This window comes from Vipera ursinii, assembly GCF_947247035.1.
Source record: "Vipera ursinii genome assembly, chromosome: 3".
Taxonomy (NCBI): Eukaryota; Metazoa; Chordata; class Lepidosauria; order Squamata; family Viperidae; genus Vipera; species Vipera ursinii.
Window position 1 is genome coordinate 172,699,011 of NC_139516.1, and position 25,190 is coordinate 172,724,200.

Here is a 25,190-nt window from a genome sequence, read left to right on the forward strand (position 1 = left end):
AAGCCACTCCTAAGATTTATTACTAGTCAATGTTGACAGTATTTAGCTGAATGATAAGTGGTGTTTAATGTTCTTGCTTTGTGATATGTATAAAATTATCAACTTGGGAAGCACTTTTCCAATATGAAATTATATTGATAGTGGTAAACAGAACAATGTGTTTTTTTCCAGCTTCTATACTTCAAATCTATCTTATTTGAATGATTAAACAGTTTGATCTTCTTTCATGAATGAGCATGAAATTGGGCCAATGAGAAGCTATCCTTCAATCAATCCAGTCTTCCCCTGAATGGTTTCAAACAATTGTTTCATGTAGGCTAAGGCTGTAGCTGGATCCAGTGGTTTACTGATTGCTATATTTCATTATTGCTACAAAAATTCATGAACTCTTACTGTATGCTGTGCTCAAGGAAATTAGCCACTAGAGAGCACAATTCACCTTGGTATCACTGGATCTTTGCCTCTCATGCTATTTGCAAACCCATTTCTTATTTCATAAAAAAAACTGTTATAAAAAGCAGGATGTGGTGAAAATAAACTAGAATCACAGTTCTGTTACTTTGTTTCTTTCATAGTATTTTTTTTTCTTCCTGTACAAACCCAGCACATTATTTAATTTACACTATAACTTTCAGTCTATTTAAAATCCCATTGGAAAATAAATTAACAAGCACATTTGTAAAAATATGGCAGGCTGCAAGAAATGCTGTTAAACAATCTTTTCTTTAAAAAAAATCCATACAACTCTTTGATTGAAAATAAATTAAAAATGTAAAAAAATAGTTACACACACTTTGTACATTCACTTTACAAAAATGAAAGAAGTGCAAAACAACAATGGCAACTAAAAGGATTTGTACAGAAATAAATAAGTTTGATGATCTAACTCATTGCTGTTAATACAATAGTCTGTTATGTTTAATGTCCATTTTATGTCAGCTGGAAAAAAATAGTGCAATGTTGTAATTAAAAATGCAGCACAGCAACCAATATTTCTAAGCAGTCCAGGTGCTTTTCATGGATTCATCTGGAATTTGCAGCTGCTGAGACCTTCTTGTGCCCAGCAATTCTTCCATCCTACACATGAATACCCTTCACTGCTTTCTTGATACTTTCCAGTAGAGCCTTACAGTCCGGGGAATAGTCTCTTTCCAGATTGCTGTACATTTCAGTGAGTGTATTCACGTATGCTTCAAAATTATGCTCACTGATTGGGCCCTGAATAAATGACACAAAACAAAGAAATCAAAGATAAGTGGGACATTAGCAAGAGAGAGATTTCTTATCTGTGGACCGCAGACTGAATTTGTGAACTGATTTTTTAAAATCTAAGTCAGAACCTTTTTTCTGGTAAAAGCATGTCAAAATCAGTTGGAATCATATTAAATGACACCCCTTTTCTCTCTGCCTATTCCTATTTTACTGTAAGTGCCTTCACTTGTAATGCTAATATACTTGCCATATTACTAACAAGTAAAAGACTTGTCTATGCTATCTCCCTTGGATGGCCCAGCAAGTTGCTATAGGCAGATATTTATAATTCTTCGTCATCCGTGGCTGGTACTCCAACATCACAAGGTGTCTGTCCAGATATCACTTTTTGGGGAAAGGGTTTTTTAAAAAAACAACAACAACAACACACAGGCATATGGAGGCTAGATTGAGTTGCGATATGATTGAAGGTAAAGGCAAGTGGTTTTTTTTGTCCAGGGGCTCTGTGTGAGAGTGTGTGTGTTTAAGTCTTTGAATATACATGGGTGATGTGATGATAACTCCAGTGGTTCAACATGTGGCCCTTGACAAAGATATTGTAGCCATAGAACAATGGGGAACCCAATCACTTTTCCTTCTTGCCAACTGATCACTATCATCTGGTTTGCAGCAGAAGTGGAATTTTATTTTCCTGCTGCCATTAATGGAAGGGGACCAAGTAACTTGGTCTATATTGTTCTCCTGCTCATGGGGCTGGCAGGGACCAGATGCTGGTTTCCCATTAGTAATGTTGGCAAGTAAAAGCAGTATACAGTATGCCATTGGCAAAGTCACTGTGTGTATATAAGTTCAACCCTTGGATTAAACATTTGAAGAGAATCTTCATGTTAGCTGCGTAAGTTAGCACATCTTCATGTTAGCTGCGTAAGTTAGCACAAGGGCAATTTGGAAATAAACCTCCATTTGGTTATCAATGACAGACACTTGCAAATACAGAACTTTTATTATACACATTAGAAAACTACAACATTATATTACTTTTTGACATAATCTTGAAGGAGGTGGTGGTGAGACCCCTTCTCAAGAAGCCTGCCCTGGATCCAGCGATTTTGAACAACTATCTTCCGGTCTCCAACCTTCGCTTTTTGGCAAAGGTTGTTGAGAGTGTGGTAGCGCATCAACTCCCTCTGTTCCTGGAGGAAACCGATTATCTTGACCCGTACCAATCGGGCTTCAAGATAAAGCACAGAGATGGCATTGGTTGCGCTGGTGAATGATCTCTGGCGGGCTTGGGACAGGGGTTGTTCCTCTGTCCTAGTCCTATTAGACCTCTCAGCAGCTTTTGATACCATCGACCATGGTATCTTACTGCGATGTCTCAGGAGACTGGGAGTGGGGGGCACTGTTCTACATGGTTCTCCTCCTACCTCCTGGGCCGTTCGCAGTCGGTGTTGATGGGAGGGCAGAGATCTGCCCCGAGGCCTCTAGTTTGTGGAGTTCCTCAGGGGTCAGTCCTCTTTCCCCTCCTGTTCAACATCTATATGAAGCCACTGGGTGAGATCATTCGTGGTTTGGGGTGGGGTATTATCAGTATGCTGATGATACCCAGCTTTTTCTTTCCACTCCGAACCAACCCAGTGATGCCCTCATCGTGATGTCCCGTTGCCTGGAGGCGGTTCTGGTTTGGATGGGGAGAAACAGCCTTCGACTCATTCCTGCCAAGACTGAGTGGCTGTGCATATCGGCATCTCGGGTGAACCATTTTTGTCCATCGTTAACGATGGGGGGTGAGGTGTTACCTCCCGCTGATAGGGCTCGTAACTTGGGCATCCTCCTGGATTCACAGCTCAGTTTGGAAGATCATATAGGAGCCGTGACCAGGGGGGCTTTTGCCCAGGTTCGTCTGGTGCGCCAGTTGCAACCCTATTTGGACCGAGATGCCCTATGCACAGTCACTCATGTGCTCGTGGCCTCCCGGTTAGACTACTGCAATGCTCTCTACATGGGGCTGCCCTTGAGGACCACTCAGAGGCTTCAGCTGGTGCAGAATGCAGCCGCGCGAGTAGTAATGGGAGTTTCCCAATACTCTCATGTAACACCTCTTGTCCGCGAGCTTCCAGTTCCCCTCCGGGTGAGATTCAAGGTGCTGGTGATGACCTATAAAGCCTTAAATGGCATGGGTCCAGATTATCTCAGGGAGCACCTGCTGCCAGCATCAGCCTCCCATCGTCCTGTGCTCTCCCACAGGGAGGGCCTCCTTAGGGTTTCGCCGGTTAGGGAATGCCGGCGGGTGATTCCAAGGGGGAGGGCATTCTCTGTGGGCATGCCTGCCCTATGGAATGAACTGCCGGTAGAACTTTGGACTGCCCCAGACCTTTGCTTGGTTATTTGGTTATTTGATCTTTCTGGCCTGGACTGAGGGGGGTTTAATTTAATTTTAAATTCTAAATTCTAATTTGTTTTAATTGTGGGCTAGTCTTAATTTAATTCTATTTTAATTGTATTTATTTGTATTGTTTTAATTCGCCCTGTAAACCGCCCTGAGTCCTTCGGGAATAGGGCGGTATATAAAATCAATCAATTAAATAATAAATAAATAAATAAATAAATAAATAAATAAATAAATAAATAAATAAAAAATAAAAAAATAACCACCATTCATATTGAGGCACTTGTCATAATGTCTTACAAGTTTTGAAATTCCTTAATAGTAGTCACTCGGCACCAAATCTGGGCTATGAGGGTGTGTGTGTGATCAAAAACATCCCAACGGAACTGCTTCAAAAGTTATTGGGTGCATCTAGCAGTGAGCGGGCAAGCATTATCATGGACCAACATCACACTGGAAGAGGCTCCATAGAAAATCCTACCAAATATGAAGATGCCAAAGGAGTAATGCTAGTGAAGTTTATGGAACGTGGTTTGACCATCAGTTCAGAAGTCTACTGTGAAACTTTATGAAAACTCAGATGATTCATCCATAACAAGTGTCGGGGCTTGCTGACTTCCAGTGTGAGGTTGGTTCATGATAATGCTTGCCCACACACTGCTAGACACACCCAGGAACTTTTGAAGCAGTTCCATTGGGATGTTTTTGATCACACACCCCTCATAGCTCAGATTTGGCACTGAGCAACTACGATTAAGGGATTTCAAACCTTGTAAGACGTTATGAGAAGTGCCTCAATTTGAATAGTGATTATGTTGAAAAGTAAATTTTCTAATGTGTATAATAAAAGTTCTGTATCTACAAGTGTCTGTCATTGATAAGCAAATGGAGGTTTATTTCCAAATTGTCCTTGTATATCTCTTATTTCTCTACAAGATCAGTTGTCCCACTCCAAAAATATTATTCTTTTCTATTTAAAGTACTGTCATTATTCTATCCAGAATTGCTCATACAGATTTTCCATAATTTCACAGTGGCATTAATGGATTGTGCATCATAATTTTCCATTTGACAACCCTGCAAGATGCTATGTATACTTCTTTATTCTTTGGGTCTTAGAGAATGTGCAGAATTCTGAGTCACAAACATACTGTACCATTTGTGGAAGTTGAATGTCAGCAAGACTGGAGATGAGAGCTTGGCTTAAACCAGCTAGTTCCTTTAATAGGCTCTCATTATTCTGCTCTATCAGTTTATTCTCTTCTTCTATGGTTTTCAGATTGCTCTCCATGGATGTGATCTGAATCCATAAATAAAAATGAGAGATGGCAGAATGAATAGTTAGGCTCTTGATATAAAGCTTCAACTATGTATTAGAATTTGCTCAGAAAGAGCCAGCAGAGGAGATACAACCCTGAGGCTCACAAAATCGTGTTAACAATATTCATCAGAAAAATTGCTAATTTTAGCAACACATTATTGTTTTTGAAAGAGTGTAGAAATGAAATTTGTTTGCCTCTTGCTTCCATTTCCACCCAACCTAGTCCCCTTCCCAACACTTCCACCCAACTCCAACTTGAGGAAAATTGTCTTCTCCACTCTAGACAGCAGCAGAAAACCTGTAGGATGAAAAGAGAAAGCATTTGTTTCCTTGATTGTTTGGCAGGAGTTCACAAGTGGAAGAAAGGCCACAGTTTGGCAAAATAGGAGAAGGCTTGGTGGTTGGTTAAATGCCTGGTTAAAAAAAGAATTTAGCTACAGTATTAGGCATACAGAAAAAGAAGCAAGCAAACTGCTGTTTACATTGCTGATTTTTTTTTTTTGCCTTGCAGCATCCCTGCTGACTCACTGCAATAATAACAACCCTGGTATTCTCACTAGAGCTAGATAAGACAATGCTGTAGGATGACTGAGATTGTAACCCTTCTGAATGTAAAAGACTAAAATAAAACAGAATAGAAAAAAGTGGGACCTCTTTGACAAGAAAAGCTAACACAAAATATCATCTTGAATGAATGATCCATCAGAGTAAATAATTCTAGACTAAGGGGCACCAATGAAACATTTATATTATTATATTATATTTATTATATTTATTATATTTATTATATTATATTTATTATATTATTATTAATATTATATTATATTATATTATATTATATTATATTATATTATATTATATTATATTATATTATATTATATTATATTATATTATATTATATTATATTATATTATATTATATTATATTATATTATATTATATTATTATATTATATTATATTATATTATATTATATTATATTATATTATATTATATTATATTATATTATATTATTAATATATTACATAATTATAGCACAGCACATTATGCATTACAAGCCTATCTATATTTAGGTAATATGTAGTATATAGTAATTATTCCAAAGTTAGAGATTTAGTCACTTCTTGTGAAGGTGATAACTACTGTATTTGTTACAATAGAAACATCTAACAACTCCTCTGTGTTCAGGAAGAAAAGAAGGCGTTCCATAAGAGAACAGCTCCTGCAAATTGCCTACAGATTCCTTCTCATCGTATTTCACTGCTGAGGGGGGCTCAGCAAGCAGATTCCATTTAGAATTAGTGGTCTACAGATAATCAGGCACAAGCCAGATAAGATTTTAAAGGTTATAAAGTCTCTAAACCAGAAATAAACCTATGCAGGTCCTATGGTATTAATCCTAATGATGGCATGCTCCATTGTGCATTAATTGCAATTTCTTGATGTGTACTGCTCATTGCATATCTATACATTATTTAAATTCTCATGCCTGTAACATTTAATTGGCCAAAATGGTTTACCATAGAGCAGAACTTTTCACCTCAAATAGGCTAGACTTTATGGAATGTGTCAAAAATCCTGTGGAACTGAAATCTGGCAAATTTTATAAAACATTTTATGATATACAAGTTATCATAAAGCATTTTATGACATCAAACAAAATGACACAAATTTCTTGTATGCAACTTCTGATGTTTGATTGTGCTGTGCAGTTCAATATGGGCTACTTTCAAGGCATCTCTGGACATCTCTCTGAATTTTTAAGAACTTTTCCAGGATATTAAAAGCTCTGTCAGTGTTGAATATATTGAGAAATCTGATAAGAAATCCGGTATCTCTAATGATCCAACAGGCCACAGATTGTCTAATTGCATCCTAACGTGATGAGGAAAGCTAAGGCTCAAAATGAACTAAGGCTTGCGACCAAAGTCAAAAATAAAAAAGGTTCTTTCAACATGTAAAAAACAACAAAAAAGTGAAGGAAATGATTGGTCCATTAGTGAGTGAAAGTAGCAAGAAGGTGACAAGCAACAGGGAGAAAGCAGAACTATATAACTCGTTTTTTTGCATCTGTCTTTACACAAAGGGAAAAAAAGACCAACCTATCAAAAATAGTGCCATATAAAACAGAATAGAAACACAAGTTAAGATAGGCAAGAAAATGGTAAGTGAGCACCTGTCCAGCCTAGACAAGTTCAAATCACTAGGGCCAGATGGATTACACACCAAGGTTCTCAAGGAACTGGCAGATGTGATCTCAGAACCACTGAACTATATCTTTCAAAGATCCTGGAGCACTGGGGAACTACCAGATGATTGGAAAAGAGCTGATGTAGTTCCCATCTTCAAAAAAGGAAAAAAAATAGATCCAGGAAACTACAGACTTATCAGCCTGACCTCAATACCTGGGAAGATTCTGGAAAAGATAATCAAACAACAAATCAGCGAACACCTTGATGCAAACAAAGTCATCACTAAAAGTCAACATGGGTTTGTCAAAAACAGATCATGCCAGACAAATCTTATTGCATTCTTCGACCAAGTGACAAAATTAGTGGACCAGAGGAATGCTGTGGATATAATTTACTTGGACTTCAGTAAAGCATTTGATAAAGTAGATCACAAACTACTACTTGATAAGATAGAAAAATGTGGGTTAGACAGCATCATCATCAGATGGATTCATAGCTGGCTGACCGGCTGTACTCAGCGGGTGGTCCTCAATGGAACCGCATCTACATGGAGGGAAGTGTGTAGTAGGGTGCCCCAGGGCTCTGTTCTGGGCCCAGTGCTCTTCAACATTTTCATCAACGATTTGGATGAGGGGATAGATGGGGAACTCATTAAATTTGTAGACAACACCAAGCTGGCAGGAATAGCCAACACTCAGGAAGATAGGCTTAAGATACAGGAGGATCTGGACAGACATGAACACTGGGCGCTATCTAACAAAATGAAATTCAATGGTGAAAAAAGTAAGGCTCTACACTTAGGCAAGAAAAACCAAGTGTACAGGTATAGTATAGGGGGTACCTTGCTCAATAGTAGCAACTGTGAGAGGGATCTCAGAGTCCTAATGGACAATCACTTAAATATGAGCCAGCAGTGTGCTGCAGCTGCCAAAACAGCCAACACAGTGCTAAGCTGCATTAACAGAGGGATAGAATCAAGATCACGTGAAGTATTAATAGCACTTTACAATGCCTTGGTTAGGCCACACCTGGAATACTGCATCCAGTTTTGGTCACCACGATGTAAAAAAGATGTTGAGACTCTGGAAAGGGTACAGAGAAGAGCAACAAAGATGATTAGGGGACTGGAGGCTAAAACATATAAGGAACAGCTGCTGGAATTGGGTATGTCTAGTTTAATGAAGAGAAGGATGAGGGTGACATGATACCAGTGTTCCAATATCTCAGAGGCTGCCACAAAGAAGAGGAAGTCAAGCTATTTTCCAAAGCATCTGAAGGCAGGACAAGAAGCAATGGATGGAAACTAATCAAGGAGAGAAGCAACCTAGAACTAAGGAGAAACTTCCTGACAGTTAGAACAATTAATCAGTGGAACAACCTGCCTCCAGAAGCTGTGAATGCTCCAACACTGGAAGTTTTTAAGAAAAGACTGGACAGCCTTTTGTCCAAGATGGTACAGGGTTTCCTGCCTGAACAGAAGGTTGGGCTAGATGACCTTCAAGGTACCTTCCAACTTTATTATTATTATTAGGATAGGATATTAGTCTTCTGCTCTAAGATTGACCACGACTGGCATCCCAGTTGTAGCTGATCTTATTGGTCATAGCTTCTGTTCTACTAGGAGATGAGAATATAGGACTCTGAAATTGCTCACTAGCTTTTTCTAGAGGAACCCAACTCCTTCCATAGCCTAAAGCTGGTTTTATTCTGGAATCAGTCAGCTTTGGAACCCAGTACTACAGTCTGCAGACCGTGGATTAAAATTCCACCATGTATTAATGACACCAATCCCAAGCTGGTAGATAATCTCTTCCAGAGGCTTCATAAAAATGTTAAATAAGATAGGAGAGAAAGTTGATCTCTGAGGCATCCTGTAGTAGAGTGTTGAAGGGCTCAGACTGTCTTTTGCCCATCCTGTCTCAAACCATCCACTTAGGGAACAAACAAAGCAGCACAAAATGAACCCCTGACTTCTAAGCCTTAGAGATGATTCAGAAGGATACTGTAGCTAACGGTATTCAAGACAGCTGAAAGATGCAGAAGGACTAAGAGGATCATGTTCTCACTATCAAAACCTCAATCATCATTTATTATTATTATTGTTGTTGATGATGATGTTGATGTTATTATTATTATTATTATTATTATTGTTGTTGTTGTTGTTGTTGTTGTTATTATTATTATTGTTATTATTTCTATTCTCTGCACACACCTGGATTGTGACTGAAAAGATTGCAGATAATCTTTCCTACAATCTATACTTCAGAAGACAACTGGAATCCTAACAAAACCACCCTGCAGACTCTGCAAATGCCATTTGGCAGCCAGTAGGATCTATTCTATGCTTGGGATGGGCTGATTTAATTGGATTTATCTCCTTGCAGAGGTCAGTAAAGCCAGTCAATTCTATGGTCACTAAAAAGTGATCTGTCAATGACAATGGAGTAGCTTTTATATCTACCACCACCAGAGCATGCTCAATTGCTCCAGAGTATAAACCAGGTCTCATATGTGGTTTCCTAAGCATTGGACTAGGATAGCTTGGGTCAAACCCCCAGTTATCACGATGACTATGAAAACCCAAGCTGCCTCAGAACATCTCCCCCTCAAGGATGGCTGTTTGAGATCATCTATACCATTCAGTAAATCTAAGTGTCTGACTCACCATCCATAGTGAGGCTTGAATGTGTACAATGACATATTAGCTCTTTTAATTCATTTTTCCAATCCTTTCCTTCTCTTTACATGCTCTTTCACAAAACATCACTTTAAAATATTTCACTTTTCTTCTTCCTTTCTTTCCAATAGATCTGGCAAACAAACTTTCCTAGACTCAGCCTCAAGCAATATGAACCCCTTGCCACGTCAGGATAGTCAGCATTTTAAAACTCAGCTGGTAGTACTCAGTGGCAGCCAAGGCCTCGGTGTGGTCCAACCAGGAAGAAGCAGAGCATAGGCCAACTGGCAGATAGCACACAGGGAAGTGTTCAGGTGTTGTTCATGCTGTTACCATCTGTCACTATGCCCCTTTTCCTATTCTTCTGAGAAAAAGCTGCACATAGAGAATGTGTGTACTGACCTGGTCACCAGTATTCTTTCTTAGCAGTGGCCTTCATTTTCCCCCCAAACCAAGCTGTTCTAAGGAACAGGAGACAGGCCTGGGGAAAAATATGTATTATTGCTATATGCCAATGAAGTAGTTACATTCTTACCTGTGTCTGGAGTTTCATCATGTCAGCTTCAATTTTAAGGTTGGATTCATTTAGTTCTTTAATTTCTTCATCCAAATGTCTGATTTCCTCTTCATTCTCTAAACCTGCACAAGATTTACTAGTTCGAGTCAAGTACAAAATGTCTTCCTGAAAATATTCACATCTTTCTTTAGAAACACTGTGAAACTGAAGCTTAAATTGGTTAGATAGCCACCCATTTAATTAGAAACAAAAGTGCATATTAGCAATTTCATCCTACACTTATCAGAATCAATATAAAACTCTCCATTGTGACATATCAAGGACCAGGAAATCATGAAGGGCTTCAAAAGGCTCATGCATGTCCACTACATTTCTCGATATTTTCCTCATCTTCCTTCTGTTCTACTGATTTAAATGCCTGTTGGTGAGAAAGTTTTATATCTAAAGGGAACATAGTTTTAGTGTGTAATCTATGCATCAATTTCAGTTATATGACACAGGTCCAAAAGTTAAGTTTTGTTAAGTTAAATGTTGTATTACATAGGGATAGGAACTGCTGATCTTCCCTTTGCATATCAGTAAAGTGACAATGTGGTAAATATAAATTTATAATCAATGCAAGTACATCTGTGCCTAGTGCTCAATCATAAACTTCAATAGTTTTTAAAAGGGAATCTTTGGTGGCTAATCAAAATGACTATATGTTACCTATAGTCAATATCTATTGAGGGAAGACAGAGAGCATAGTATCACATAGATATTATGGGAAAACAATACATAGTCAAAACTTTTGTAATAATACTGCTTTAATGTGGCATAACTGTTCTTATAATTCTCAGTAAATAAGTGGGTTGATAGTAGATTTATGCAATCTAGTCTCCTTACCTCCATTTGCTTTCAATTTAACAGTCATTAGTTCTTCAGATATTTTGCCTTTTTTTAAGGCTTGTGCATTCAGGGGACATCCAGACAAACTAAAAAGAGTAGGAAAGGGGACCTATATGAAAGTTGAAACATATTTTGATTGCAACAACTCAGCCTCCAACATCTTGTCAATATAAATCCATTTCAGTATGCTATCCATTATGCTCCACACTTATAATAGCAATAGCACTTAGACTTATATACCACTTCACAGTGTTTTACAGCCCTTTCTAAGCAGTTTACAGAGTCAGCATATTGCCCACATCAATCTGGGTCCTCCTTGGAAGGATGGAAGGCAGAGTCAACCTTGACCAGGTGACACTTGAACTGCCAAACAGCAGGCAGCCAGCAGGCAGCAGAAGGAGCCTGCAGTACTGCATTCTAACCACTGCTCCACCAGGCTCTTAACATAATCTTACCATGTTTTCCTGAAAATAAGACCCATCCCGAAAATACGTCCTAGCTTGAAATTTAAGCATGTGCCTAATATAAGCCCTACCCCCAAAATAAGCCCTAGTTTTGGTGTGAGGCACATGTGTAAAAAGCTAGGGCGGGGTGGGGGGGGGTGAAGCTGCCCCACATGCCCCACACACCACTGCAGCCAGTCCTCCCACACCCCAACACTTGTTGCACTGCTGCCTGAGTTCTTCTGTAGCTGCTTGCAGCTGCACGCCATGTGATGCATCGCACTGCTGTTGCTGCTTGTAGCAGGAGGCCACGTGGCTTGTCATGACAATTGTGCCACTGCCACCACTTGCGGCAGGATGCTGCATGGCTCATCGTGTTGATTGTGCTGCTGCTGCCGCTCACAGAAGGATGATGCCGTGAGCGGTGGCAGCAGCATGACAAGCGCGAATGGTGCGATGAGCCATGCGGCCTCCTGCTGGGAAAGGCAACAGTGGCGTGATCAGTGTGACGAGTCACGCAACCTCCTGCCATGAGTGACAGCAGTGGCATGATGCACCACATGGCATGCAGCCGCAAGTGGCCACAGAAGAACTCAGGCAGCAGTGCAACAGGTGTTGGGTCATGAGAGGACTGGCTGCGGTGGTCCTAAGGTAAGCAGGTTAGACATACCTGGTGCCTTATATAAACACGGTTATATAATATTCATATTTGTTTTGTATGAATTCCAGGGACATGTCTACAACTGTCTTCTCTTTCAGTGCATTGTTCAGTTCTATTATGGCTGCACCTTGATAGCTTTTGCTTCAAAGCACCAAATCTGATACTTTTGCACTACTGTTTTATTAACAGCTGCTATGAAATTTATGACCTTGAAGTCACATTAGCAGCTCAACAGAACAAATTATGAACAGCTTATGGTGCCCATTCTTCAAAGGTCTATAAAATATTAGCTCAGTTGTTTGATCCTAGGAATAACTTATTCTTACATAGTATGCATAAGTGTTCATTAAAGGTTCGGGCCCCAATCATCCCTGAAAGATGAGCTATTTAAAATGCATGCAAAATCCTAACAAGACTTTTCCTGTCAGTTGAACAGGATTGTCAAATTAACAAAACTCCATTGATTTATAGATACTTGCTGAGAGAAGCGGGGGGGGGGAGAGAGAAGGGAATAAAAACAAAGGGATACCTTCTGTGGGTGACAAAAACATTATTAACGTGACCCAGCCCATTGCAGCCTGGCAAGGGGCAGTGTGGCAGTTCTTGCTTGTTCAACTTCCAGGGAAGAGAAGATCCATTGAGAGGACTTTCCTTCTGTCTCTTGGCAGCCATGGGACAACCTGAAGCGGTGCGATGGGAAGTGTATTTACCTGATACATGACCTTGGCCATCACAGCCTAGCACTGGACATCTGTAGGAGCACAGCAAAACTGATATTTGTCTAAAGATCTCTCTTACAACAGTAAGAGCTCAGGAAAATAAATTCAAATTAGCAAAATAATATGCATGTCCAGGATTTTTAATGGAAAGCTCTTAGCATATTTGATCTCACAAATGACATAAGCCACGAAAGCTGTAATGTGCTCTGGGATGAGTGTCCTGTGTTAACCCACATTATATCTTGGCATTTTATGTGAACTTAACTTTTGTGTTAACCCACTCATTGCATTTAGCGGACAAGCCAAGGTTAGTCTAACAGAGCCATTATAAAAGATGTAAAATATCCAATGATATTTCATCATAAAGACTTGACAGTTGTTAACATTTATCAGCGTATTTATCTGCATGGATAATTGCCAATCATAAACTCAGGGTAGGAAAGAATTGCTGGTAATATATTCAGGGAAAGTCTTAGAAACCTTCCTGCATTACATCCTTTTTGCAATATCAGGGATAGTGGTATTCACTGAAACCGTAAAGCTAGCTTTCATAACTTTATTTCAATTTGTTATTATATATGCACATGTTAGTAAGATCAACTGGGGTGTGCTTTGTGATTCATCACAAACCTTTGGAAGCCTACTTACTTAAGTTCAGGATCTTCTTTTTCTTCCTTTGTAGGAGTCACTTTCAGACCACTTTTCCTGGCCCGAGGACAGCCAGACAAACTAAAGAAAAGTATGCAAAGCAGTTTATTTCTCTTCCTGACTTCCTAATTTTTACTTTTGAATAAGTAAGGGGTCCGTACCTTCTGTGAGAGGCATAATTTCCTGTCACATGACCAGAACCATCACATCCAGGAGTGGGGCACCTATGAAACACAATATAGAGAAAAAGAAGAACTATTCAGATGAATCCTACCTTATTAAATTGAGAACTTTAGCAAAAGTTTCAATAGGACTTTCTTGCTTTGCAATTTTGCCACTTCATGGTGAAAATACAGAAAATGCTTTAATGTCTTTAACATTATATATATATATATATATATATATATATATATATATATATATATATATATATATATATATATATATATATATATATATCTTTCTCATCCCTATGAGTGATACATGTCTTGGGTACTCTACAAGAAGCCTGGGAGTTTGAAGGTTCTGCATATTATCTTAGCTGTTCCTAGCACTGCATGCATCTGGACAGATAGCTTTGATCTTCTTCCTGAAATATGTTGGAACTATTGTCCCAGCTTGGCAGCCCTGAAATGCTCCTATCACCACTGGGACCATCCAGCCTCTATTTTCGACATCCTACCCAGTTTCTACTTGTGGTCCTGATACTTCCCAGCTTCTCATATTCCTTCTTCCTGATGTTGCTGTCACTTGGCACCACTACATCTATCACCAGCTCTGTCTTCTGCTCCTTGTTGATCATGATGTCTGCTTGATTGGCCAATACCAGCATGTCCATCTGAGTCTGAAAATCCCACTGGATCTTAGTCCTGTTATTCTCTATGACTTTCTGTTGAATGTCCCATCTGAACTGGGGACAGTCCAGCCCATGCACAGAAAAATATTCCTATACACAGTGCCAGGTACTTGATTGTGCCATTGTTCCTACCTATATCTTACACCCTGCCACTACATGTTTGACTGTATCTGAGGCCTCTCTGCACACCCTGCACCTTGGTTCATGTCTACTATGGTAGACCCCTTCTTCTATGGATTTGGTGCTTGATGCTAGTTCTTATGCTGCTATGATCAGTGCCTCAATATACCTTAGATGGCCAACCAGTTATTTTGACTAAAAAATCCAAAGGTAGAATATGTATGCATCTGTATCTACAGTATATGCTATATATATATATATATATATATATATATATATATATATATATATATATATATATATATATATATATATATATATATATATATATATATATATATAGTTTATAATCATATTGATAAAACATAAATCATATCAGTCTACCATCCAAAAATTGTGGTATACAAACCCTGGCCCAGAGCAAGTTCTCTTCAAACATGAAATGCTAGGTAAAAGAACTCAGGCTTGACTGCCCTATAGACAAATGTAGGAAGGACATTGTCTGGGTCTCTGAAGTCAGGTGCTCCAAAGGAGAGAGAAGTAACTTACAGAACAATGTGCTGTGCCTCTCTCCTTTGATCTCCTCTGAGAAGAGGTTCTTAACATATTCCTTGGGATCGAATGCACTGAACAGATCAACTCAAGAGCCTGTCTTTGAGACTCACAATACTGTCTAGGGTCAGGACTGGAGTGTTCCACTAGAACAGAATTTCCAGCCATTCATTTCCAAAAGAGGTCATTCCTGATTCTGCAACAGGCAAAGTTATGCACTTCCATCATGTACTTAAACTGGAACTTGAACAAAAGTCTTATTCTTCAGCTCAAGACTACTCCCCAGCAGCAGGTGACCAGTTGAATAGAAAACATTCAAATGTCAATAGCTAAGTTTGCCCTTTCTCTTCACATTATTCTTTGTCAGTGGGATTTACCACTGTTTTTTTTTTAAAAAAAATACATTAAGATTCAACTATTATTATTCATCCTAATATAATGTTCAACTATTGTTAATGATCCTAATGGGAGTCTTTTTCTTTGCTTTACTGCATTCATAGCAGCATCTAATTTAGAGGACCTTTGGATCAGTCTGTTCTCCATGCAATCAAACCAGTGGATCATTTTAATGTTTATTCTATTAGAAACCCATCCAAAAAGTGGGGGGAATAAGTCTCCAATACTACCACCACTGTTATCATTTTGGTCCTCCAGGAGATAAAGGACGAGTTTTACCAGAATACTTATCTAACTGGATAATTTTCCACCCATGAGCACATTCCTCCAAACTCTCCATCATGCAATTTTAATTACATGAGATTGGAATGGCTTAATAAAGCTGAAGAAAGAAAATATTCCTGGTAAAAGTGATTTATGATGTTTGGAAAAAAGGGAGTACAAATAACCTTACTTGCTGCTCTTATTAAATAACGGATTTTGAGGAAAGAAAACCCTGTAAAGAAATGTATCAATCAATACCTCCTCTTTCTTTGCAACAAATACATACTTAAGCTCTTGAGAATTGGCAGCCATTAAGGATTTTAACGTCTTGTCAGCCAAAGGACATCCAGAAACACTAAGAAATGCAAAAGAAATGCATGAAATGCAAAAGAATTTAAAGATACTGCAACAAAATAATAATTAAAGATTACTGTTTTTTCTTTTTAAAAATAAACTAAAAGTTTAACCAAAGTAAGACTCACCAAATCTAAGGCTTCAGGATTTATTTATTTTTTTGTAACGTAAGTTTCAGTAAGTACATACAGGTGAAGGAGGTCTTGTGAATTACCAAATCCAAAGTATTTAGGATCTTAAGATTAAGTTATATTTTAAATTGGGCCTAGAAATGTATATTGGATATGGTAAATATATAGCTATTATTATTAACTGCCAATTGCAATCTTGTATCTGTATAGTTTGTTAAATGCTCTCACATTTCTTTTTCTTTTTTACCTGCGGTGGGAAGCATAGTTTCCTGTCACATGACCACTGCCATCACATCCTGGAGTTGGACACCTAAGAAAATAAAGTGCACCATTCAGACACAAATTAATTGGGAAAGAGAGAAAACAAAGGGGAAATAACTATGTTCTGCTGGAGAACCATGTTCTACTGTTCTCCATGGTCATTGGGCTGCACAAAAGATTTGATGTATTGTGGTAGCCTTTCCTCCAGTAGTGTTGGCACAGTTGTTTTGGGAGGTGCCTGTGTGCAGCACTCATGGTGCCAGCAATATGAAGTGGCTATATATTCATTTACATGCATGAATAATTTGGGAAACCCCTTGAAGCAACTGCACAGAGTTTTCTAGAACAGTGTTTCTCAACCTTAGCAGCTTTGAGGTGTCTGGATTTCAACACCCAGAATTCCACAAGTAAATAGCTGGAAAATTTGGAAACTGAAGTCCAGACATCTTAAAATTGCTAAGGCTGAGAAACACTATTCTAGAAGATGTTCCTGCCTCTGAGTTTTGAGGAGAGACATTCCATTTAAGCCACTATGTTTGGGAAGTGTTCCTTCAAATGCTTTATATAATGCTATGTGTTAGTAATGAGATAGCTGTCTCTCTTCTCTCTATCTTGCAATGGGCTTTAGTGAAGACTATTTTTATGGCTAAGCAATCTTATATTCCCAATATTTCAGGGGTGGGGGTGGGGAAGAGATATTCTCTGTATCAGGAACCTGGTTTAATTCCTCATTATCAAGATCTAATCTTACTTCAAATCCTGGTTTGAAAAAACAATTAAACTTCTGCTCCTTACACTGGAAACAGTGACATCCAGGCATCAGACAACTGGGAGTTTATAAGTCCCTGTCCCCCCACTTTTGGTTCACTTCTATCCTCTGGCTGACTTACTTTTTATTACCCTTATTTGTCTATTCTGCTTTTCCAGCAGAACTCCTCTACCTAAACTGCAATAATCTGGCTGACCACTAGAGTTAGAGTTTTCTGTATCGTGTTGCTTTCCATGTAATGGTTGTCCATATTTTTGCAGCAGCCCAAATATCCTATGGGATGTGGCTATTTGCAATGAATGAAATGCAGAGGATGGTGAAGCAGAAAGCAAATGTACAAGGCAAAATATATAGTTGAGTCTGGGGCAAGCTTCCAAGCCCTTTTAAAAAATCTTTCAGTGGCTTCCACTCCTAGTTAAAGAAAAGTAAAGAAAAATAAAGGAAGTTTACAGCTGGTATAGGATGCTGCTATTACCTGTTGTAAAAAGCCAAAAATTCCACATATATGAAAGAAAGTCATGGGGAAAGAGAAAAGCAAACATAGAGGGCTTTGTCTGTATGATAGAAAAAAATGTATGTCAGAGGGAAAGTATAGGCTTGCTGAGGTAACATTACCTTTTTTATTTTAATTGGAGATGCATTCAGTTTAATTCTATAAAATACCTTCTTGTGATTGTCTTCCTTTCTAGCTGCCTATAGCTGCCTTACTTAATGGTGGCTACTGACATTATAATGATTACTAGTTAGTATAACAAGAGCAGCTGAAGTGAGATCCCAAGAAGAGAGAAAGAGTAGATTGTGTGGGAAAATACTGCTTTAATTTAATAAATATGGATTATAACACTATAAGTATTTTCACTGAGATGCATCTATATTTTTATAGAGTGAAAATGAAGATGAAAGCTGCAAAACTATACCTTGAAGATTGTAGATAAAAATATGTTGTTTACTCATAAAGTAACTAAATCATTTAATTATTTCATTTAGTTGTTCACTAATGAGTTGAACCTTCTAATTTTTTTTTCTAATAATTAACTGACTACAGTTTTCAGTAATATCCTTAAAGCATGATTGGATCACCCCATCGTAGCTGCTTAAGAGTACTGGAATTTTAAAAAGAGAAAATGTATAGTTTCTTTTAAGTAGAAATATAGCACATTAGATCACCTAGTTTATTCTGCAGAATACTGTTTGCCTTGGTATAATATAATTATTGAAGATGCCATTAATATTCTAAAATATGTAATCCATATTTATATTTGTATTGTAACTGAGCTTCAGACATAGAATTTTGCTTTATAATTGCTGTTGCCATTCTTGATATTTCCTCACGATGGAGCCATTTGCATTACCAATTCTACCAGCAAATATTTGGTAAACATTCCTTGCTCTGAGTGTTACTTTTAGACCTTTTACATACTTGTATTTAAACATATTTCAGTTAAATTACACAGCCAAACATATTAGCAAGCAAAACAACCATTACTGGGTGATTTAAAATCTAATGCAAGGTTTACAAGGTATGTAAGTTATTATACACAGAGTAAATTATATTCTGTGTTTATTGTGTTAAACAGTTGTGTGGACCTTGGGAATTAACATAGTATAAGTGGAGTTCTTGAATCACTGAATGAAAAAAAATATTTTTTATCCAACAAATTTTATTAATATTTTCTTCATACAGGAAAACTAAGCGATACTGATGCAATATCTATCTATCTATCTATCTATCTATCTATCTATCTATCTATCTATCTATCTATCTATCATCTATCTATCCATCCATCTATCATCTACTCACGTGATCAGTTCCTTTTTGAGGTCTCTTGAATGGACCTTGGGTTTTGGACTAGATTCTGAGACATCTGAGGATTTTTTTTCCTCCAGGCTTTCGGGACAGATTGCAGGATCTTTCTGAAATAATAGAAGAGCCTATTACTTAGAAAAACTGCTATCTTTTAATCCAGTTTCACTAACCTGATGCCACCCAGAAGTTGTGGACCAAACAGTTTCAGTTACCTAATCTAACTCAGGGTAAATAGAAACTGTTGAAAATAAACATATTTTTAATTTAGTGCTATTTCACACAATATTTTTTAAATGTACTGTAGTGGGAAAATGCATGGTAATTTTACTTTTTCATGTGTACTCATATGTACTCATTGAAACAGATCGTTCATTAGGTCACGGGAAAATTGTGTAAATTGTTCACAATTATAAACACAACGTTATGTTTTTCCATTTGTTTTATCATCTGTTTTCTATTTACTTTACCAACAGAAGTTAGTCAAAATAAAGGAATATCTGATTATATAAGCTGGTTCTTGGTTTGTGGTCAACCATGATATGGTTTATTTGGGTTTGGTTTAACAAGATGTCTGATTGCAGCCAGGGTCATTCAATATTTATGTTGTATGTTGCATGCCACTATGATTTGTTCCAAAAACTATGGCTTAACAAGTCATATGAATCTAACCATACTGTCTAGGCAGAATAAGTAATCAAGTAATCACCACTGAAGAAGTTCAATATCAAATAATAATGTCATGGTCACCTTATATCATCTGTCATCTTAGATCCAAGACTGTATTCAGAGTTTGTTGTATCTACTCAAATACAAGAGTCAGCTATTGGAAATAAGTTTATTAATAAGACCTTTTCTGTATGCTTATACAATCTGTTTCAAAACCAGAAAACTAGAGGCAAACCTCATTATTTAATACAAAGGTATATTAGACAGACAGTGGTAAGGTACAGACAGCTAGTAGAAAGTAAACTAAAAGTCTTCCACAATTATAAGTTTTTTTTTCTTTTAATCAACTTCTCTCAATTCTGTTTCTAAGTGATCTCTTAGATTGTCTGTATGTGTGAGCTTTATTTGAGAAGCTGAGCTACATAGTTCTTAGGATCCTTGCCAGCCTCCATATTCCTACCCATTCAGGAGGGGGGAAATCAAATGAAATTCCATTAATGTACAGATGGACATTTATATTGATTTTTCCAAAGACCAGAACATAATGACAACACAAATAACAGATAATAGCATCTGGCACTTTTAACATTTTAAGCCCTGAAATCTTTGGAAAACTGACAGTTGAACTAAACTAAAAGCTCCAGTTATTTCTCAGCTTTTTGCTTCCTTTTAAGAAGAATGTCAGCTTTTTTCAATTCAGGATTTATTTATTTATTTATTTATTTATTTATTTATTTATTTATTTATTTATTTATTTTTGAGGATGGCTTCTGGGCAGATACATTATTTCTTTGTTAGGAAAAAAAAACTTTTAGAAATGAACTTCAATTTGACAATCAATTCCATATGTGTGTGTATGCATGTATAATAACGATTACTTGCTGCATCTAATATAATACCTTTATAGTATGCTGTTTTTGACCTTTTTTCATTTATAGCCAATATTATTTGGATCTTGTATATTTTGGATATGGATCAGACACAAAATTATTTAGATGAAAGGATAAATATTTTGTCCCCTCCCGCCTGTATTCCCAAGGCCCATTTGGAGAATTCTTTTGGTTCATGCATGACCCATGTACCATACTTTTATCTTTACATTATAAATGACAGTATAAACATCTCTATTTGATGAAAGTAAATATATGTGTCCCAGGATAATGTGGCAGGATCCAATCTGGAACCAGATGCTGGAGGCCATCCTCCAGACTGGGGAGAAAGAAGTTCTCTGAGGATGGGCTCCAGCATGAGTCCAGAAGCTCAGAAGGCTTAATCTCTGGTCCCAGTGACCGACCCTGTTTGGATCCTGCATCTTTATCTGAGTATTTTTGGAAACATTTAGTTTCAGTTTACAATCATTTTCAGCTGTTCCAGCTGCAGAAAATATTACTTACTCTAAACTCATCCTTGAGGATAGTGATAAATATTATCAGAAAGACTCATAGGACCATAGATTTAATGCGACCTTAAGCAATTTAGCTCAACTTCTGCTTAGTGCTTGACAGTACTTACCATTGGGAAATTCCTCCTAATATTTGCCCTTAGTTTTATATTCCTTTGTCTTTGTCCAGCTTCCAGTTTGAGTTAAGAAGTGATATGTCCCATCTTATAATATATAACACCATATAAACACTTTTCAAGTATTTGTATACCATTGGCATATTTATTTTAATATTCTCTTTTGGAAATGAAATATGCACCATTCCTGATAAAGAATGGTTTCCATACCCTTCCGATATCTCTTCTCTGAACTTGTTTCAGCTTCTCGATATCTCCTTTAAACTGCATGAGATAGTACCTCTGATGATTTGGATGCAATACTTCTATTAATACACTTATCTTTTTAACTGATGTCTTATAATGTTTTTTCATGTTTAGCTAATGGTCCACTAGTTACTTTACATCCTTTGGACAAACACTCCTGGCAAGCCAGCTCATTAAAATTCTATAGTTATATGTTTGATTTTCTTCTTAATCAGAAACTCTGCTAGTTGGCCTAGTGTTCAAGTCTGTCAAGATAATTTAGACTGTGGTTGCCATCTTAGGAATTAGCCAGCCTCCAAGCCTGGTGTCAGCCACAAATTTGATAAGTGCCATTTCTATCCCAGCTATCTCTGCTCAAGAATCCCTTATGCTGATGATGTAGGCTATGAATTAGGAATCTGGATGCTATCTTTGTTTTAGCCAATTGTTCAGTTCCAGGATTTTGTTTTCCATTTTGCCCCTTGACCATCAATGTATAGATTTATTTTTTGCAACTCCTTTGCTTTCCTGTGCTTGGCTTTAAGCTATTTATCTGAAGTACTGATTTCTTTTGGTTGTGTTGTTGTCTCCATGTAGGGAAGCAGAAATAAATAGCAATCAGTTGCAGTTCCCAGGATATTTTATATTTTGTGTGAAATTTCTATATATATATATGGATTTTCCCACCAAAAACGGAGTATATTCTGTAATATAATATTCTGCCCCCTCAATTCCAAAGACAGCTTTAAAAATGAAGTTTTCATTCGATGATGGGAGGTAGTGGAGATTTTCTATACCTTAAATTATGAGCATTATACTTTTTTTTACTATTACCAAATTTGAATGGCTTTATTTAGTAAAACTCTCCTTCTTTCAATCTTTTGAAATATTCACACATATTATGTTTATCTACTTGGACTGCTTGAGACTCAAAGTGTAATAGAGTAATATAAATCATTCCACTAACAAATCAGTTTGAATATCATGATATAATATTAATAGAAAATTGCATTTTGATCTTTTGTTCATGACAAATTGACATTATGAGCTAATACAGATTGCTAAAAATTGTTGTGTGAAATGTTTGAATGATTAATGGGATTTTTACTTTAACCATTTTCTTAATTAATTTTCATATGCCCAAAGGCAATATTTACAATTGTAACTTCTAGTGACACCTCGGTTTGGGCCTGAAATATTTTCAGCTTCAGAGACACTTAAATTATTAGGAGTGATTAGTAAAATTATAATAGTAAAAGATCCCACAATTAACCTTTATAAATCTTTGTCAATGAATTAATTCAATATGCAAATGTTAAAAACTAAATAGAACAAAGAATTGGAGGTCCCCATTTCCTTTGTCAAGGAATTTTCATATATAAAAATTAAATAGTTCCTATATTATGCCATATTTAATTAAAATAAATTGGATCTATTGTATTTTTACTCAAAAGATATTAATTTTCATCATGTTGTTTAAGATACGGTAAGAACAATGTTTCATTCAAACACATTTTCAGCAATGACCTAAAACTGCTATATTCTGGGAAGAAGTCATATATGTTACTTCGATAGTGATTTTATAAAACTTTGCCATTGTTCCATTATATCTTGGATTCAGGAAGATAACACACTTTTTGTGAGAACTTGCTTGATCCACATATAGCAGTGCAGCAGCTTTATTTTGTTTTGTTAATCCCTGAGGTGGTAAAATCCATTGTTCTATTGAGATACAGAAGAAAGAAATATCTCAGAAAGTTGGAGTTTGCCCTTCATGTCTGTATCTTCAGAGTGATTGTTCAGCTCTGAGACATAAGCCTCTCTTGATTTTTTTTTATGTTTCTAAGAACTCACTATTTCCACAGAGCTTCCTTCTTTCTCTTTGGGGGTCTTTTTTGCTCTTCTGCCTGGTCCTCCTTGAGATGTTATTCTACCCGCTAATATCATGAAGAATGTTCTTATGTAACACTTGTATTTTCCCAGGGGAGTCTTAAAGAAAACGATTGCCATCTGGCCTTTCATCTCCTTCAACAAGGAAAATAACCTACTCTTATAATTAGCATACTTTTCTAGTAAGAAGACAAAATAAAATAAAATTAAGTGAAATAAATAAAACAAAGTAAAAATTGGACTACATAAAATAAAGTTGCTTTGTAAGAGTGGATTTATTGACGTAAGAGCAAGAATACTTCCAGACAGATAGCTGCAGTGCTAACAATAAAAAATATTGTGTAAATATTACATATTCTTTTGCTTTTAATAAAAAATCTTTGATACAAAATAATTGGCATGGCTTTTAAACTGAGGTGTTCAAACTATAATTCCTTGGCAGGTTTCTTTCAAGTAATGGTTCCATTTAAGTTTGATGTGTTCAGATATGTTCTGTTTGATTCATAAAAATCCAGCATAGTTGAAATCTACTTGAATAGCTCTATGTATACTTTGTAAGTCTTTAGTTGCATTTGAGAAATCATAGCCTTCTTTCAACGATAGGTTATGAGGTTCTTTGATCTGGTCCAAAATCAGTCCAATCATTTTTCAATATTACTTGTAATTTTACTATGGGATGGGGATGAATAATTTTTTTGACATATTTTTTTTTATCAAAAACAAACAGATGGTCAATGGCTCTCAGAGTCAGAACTAGAAAAGGTAGGGTAGAGACACAACAATTTAATTTTGTTTTCCTTCCTAAGGCTAGGAGAGCCACTCGAGGTCCTATGACTTCAAATTGTGGGGTTGTTGGTGCTCTTTGAACTTGGTGGTTTTCTTGCAGACATTTCTTTAGCACTGATGATATTACCTAGTTCAGTGATGGCGAACCTTTCAGAGACCGAGTGCCCAAACTGCAACCCAAAACCCACTTATGTATCATTGTGTGCTGGGTGGGCGTGGCCCATTGGGTGGATGTGGCCCATTGCATGGCGTGGCCAACTGGGTGGATGTGGCCCATTGGGTGGGTGTGGCTGCAGTGGTAACGGAAGACTGGGTGGGACTAAAAAGTTCAATCAGTCAATTCCAACTTTGTGAGATCTTTTTTTTTCCACTATGAGAAGTTGAAATTGATTGATTGATTGAACCTTTTTTTTGCACATGGCAGCAGAGGCCTAAAGCGAAAAGGTTTTATAAAACCCAGCTGAAGGCCTAGGACTGGGGTGATGGCACACATGCTGACAGAGAGGGCTCTGCATGCCACCAGTGGCACGCATGCCAAGGACCTAGTTTGTTAATAAAATGTCTGCAAGAAAACCACCAAGCTCAGAAAGTACCCCAAACCCCACAGTCCATTCCTGAGCTACAAATATTCTCTTCTACTGCTGCCTCAAATTGTACCATTCTGTTCTTATGTGTTTCATTGAATTAAAACACAGAATACTTATTGTAAAGATTTAAAGCAGCTGTTTAACTACAGCAAGTCAGAGATTGGGGTGATGGCTCTTCCTACACAACTGCAATCCTTCTTTGCAATGCAAGATTGCAATGACATGGAAATAAATCTCCTACTTTCTGCACTAATTTTCATGTAATTAATATGGTCTCCACCTGGCAGTCATTATACATGCACTGTTCTTATGTTGTACACAAAGATAAATCTGAATAAACAGT

The 25,190-nt window shown here is 37.2% G+C and overlaps 1 protein-coding gene across 1 annotated transcript in view; it reads right to left on the reverse strand.

Moving 5' to 3' along the window:
* Positions 1-1,077: 1,077 nt before the first annotated feature.
* ST18 (ST18 C2H2C-type zinc finger transcription factor) overlaps positions 1,078-25,190 on the reverse strand; it is a gene marked incomplete at its 3' end in the record, with an annotated part of 106,318 nt that continues 82,205 nt past the window's right edge. The window contains exons 12-21 of the mRNA XM_083359992.1: positions 19,170-19,282; positions 16,586-16,648; positions 16,140-16,208; positions 13,827-13,889; positions 13,666-13,746; positions 12,828-13,049; positions 11,192-11,280; positions 10,325-10,428; positions 4,758-4,901; positions 1,078-1,218 (exon numbers count right to left, since the gene is read on the reverse strand). Of these exons, the coding sequence (XP_083216118.1) occupies positions 1,078-1,218; positions 4,758-4,901; positions 10,325-10,428; positions 11,192-11,280; positions 12,828-13,049; positions 13,666-13,746; positions 13,827-13,889; positions 16,140-16,208; positions 16,586-16,648; positions 19,170-19,282 (1,089 nt within the window). The remainder of the gene's footprint in view (positions 1,219-4,757; positions 4,902-10,324; positions 10,429-11,191; positions 11,281-12,827; positions 13,050-13,665; positions 13,747-13,826; positions 13,890-16,139; positions 16,209-16,585; positions 16,649-19,169; positions 19,283-25,190) is intronic.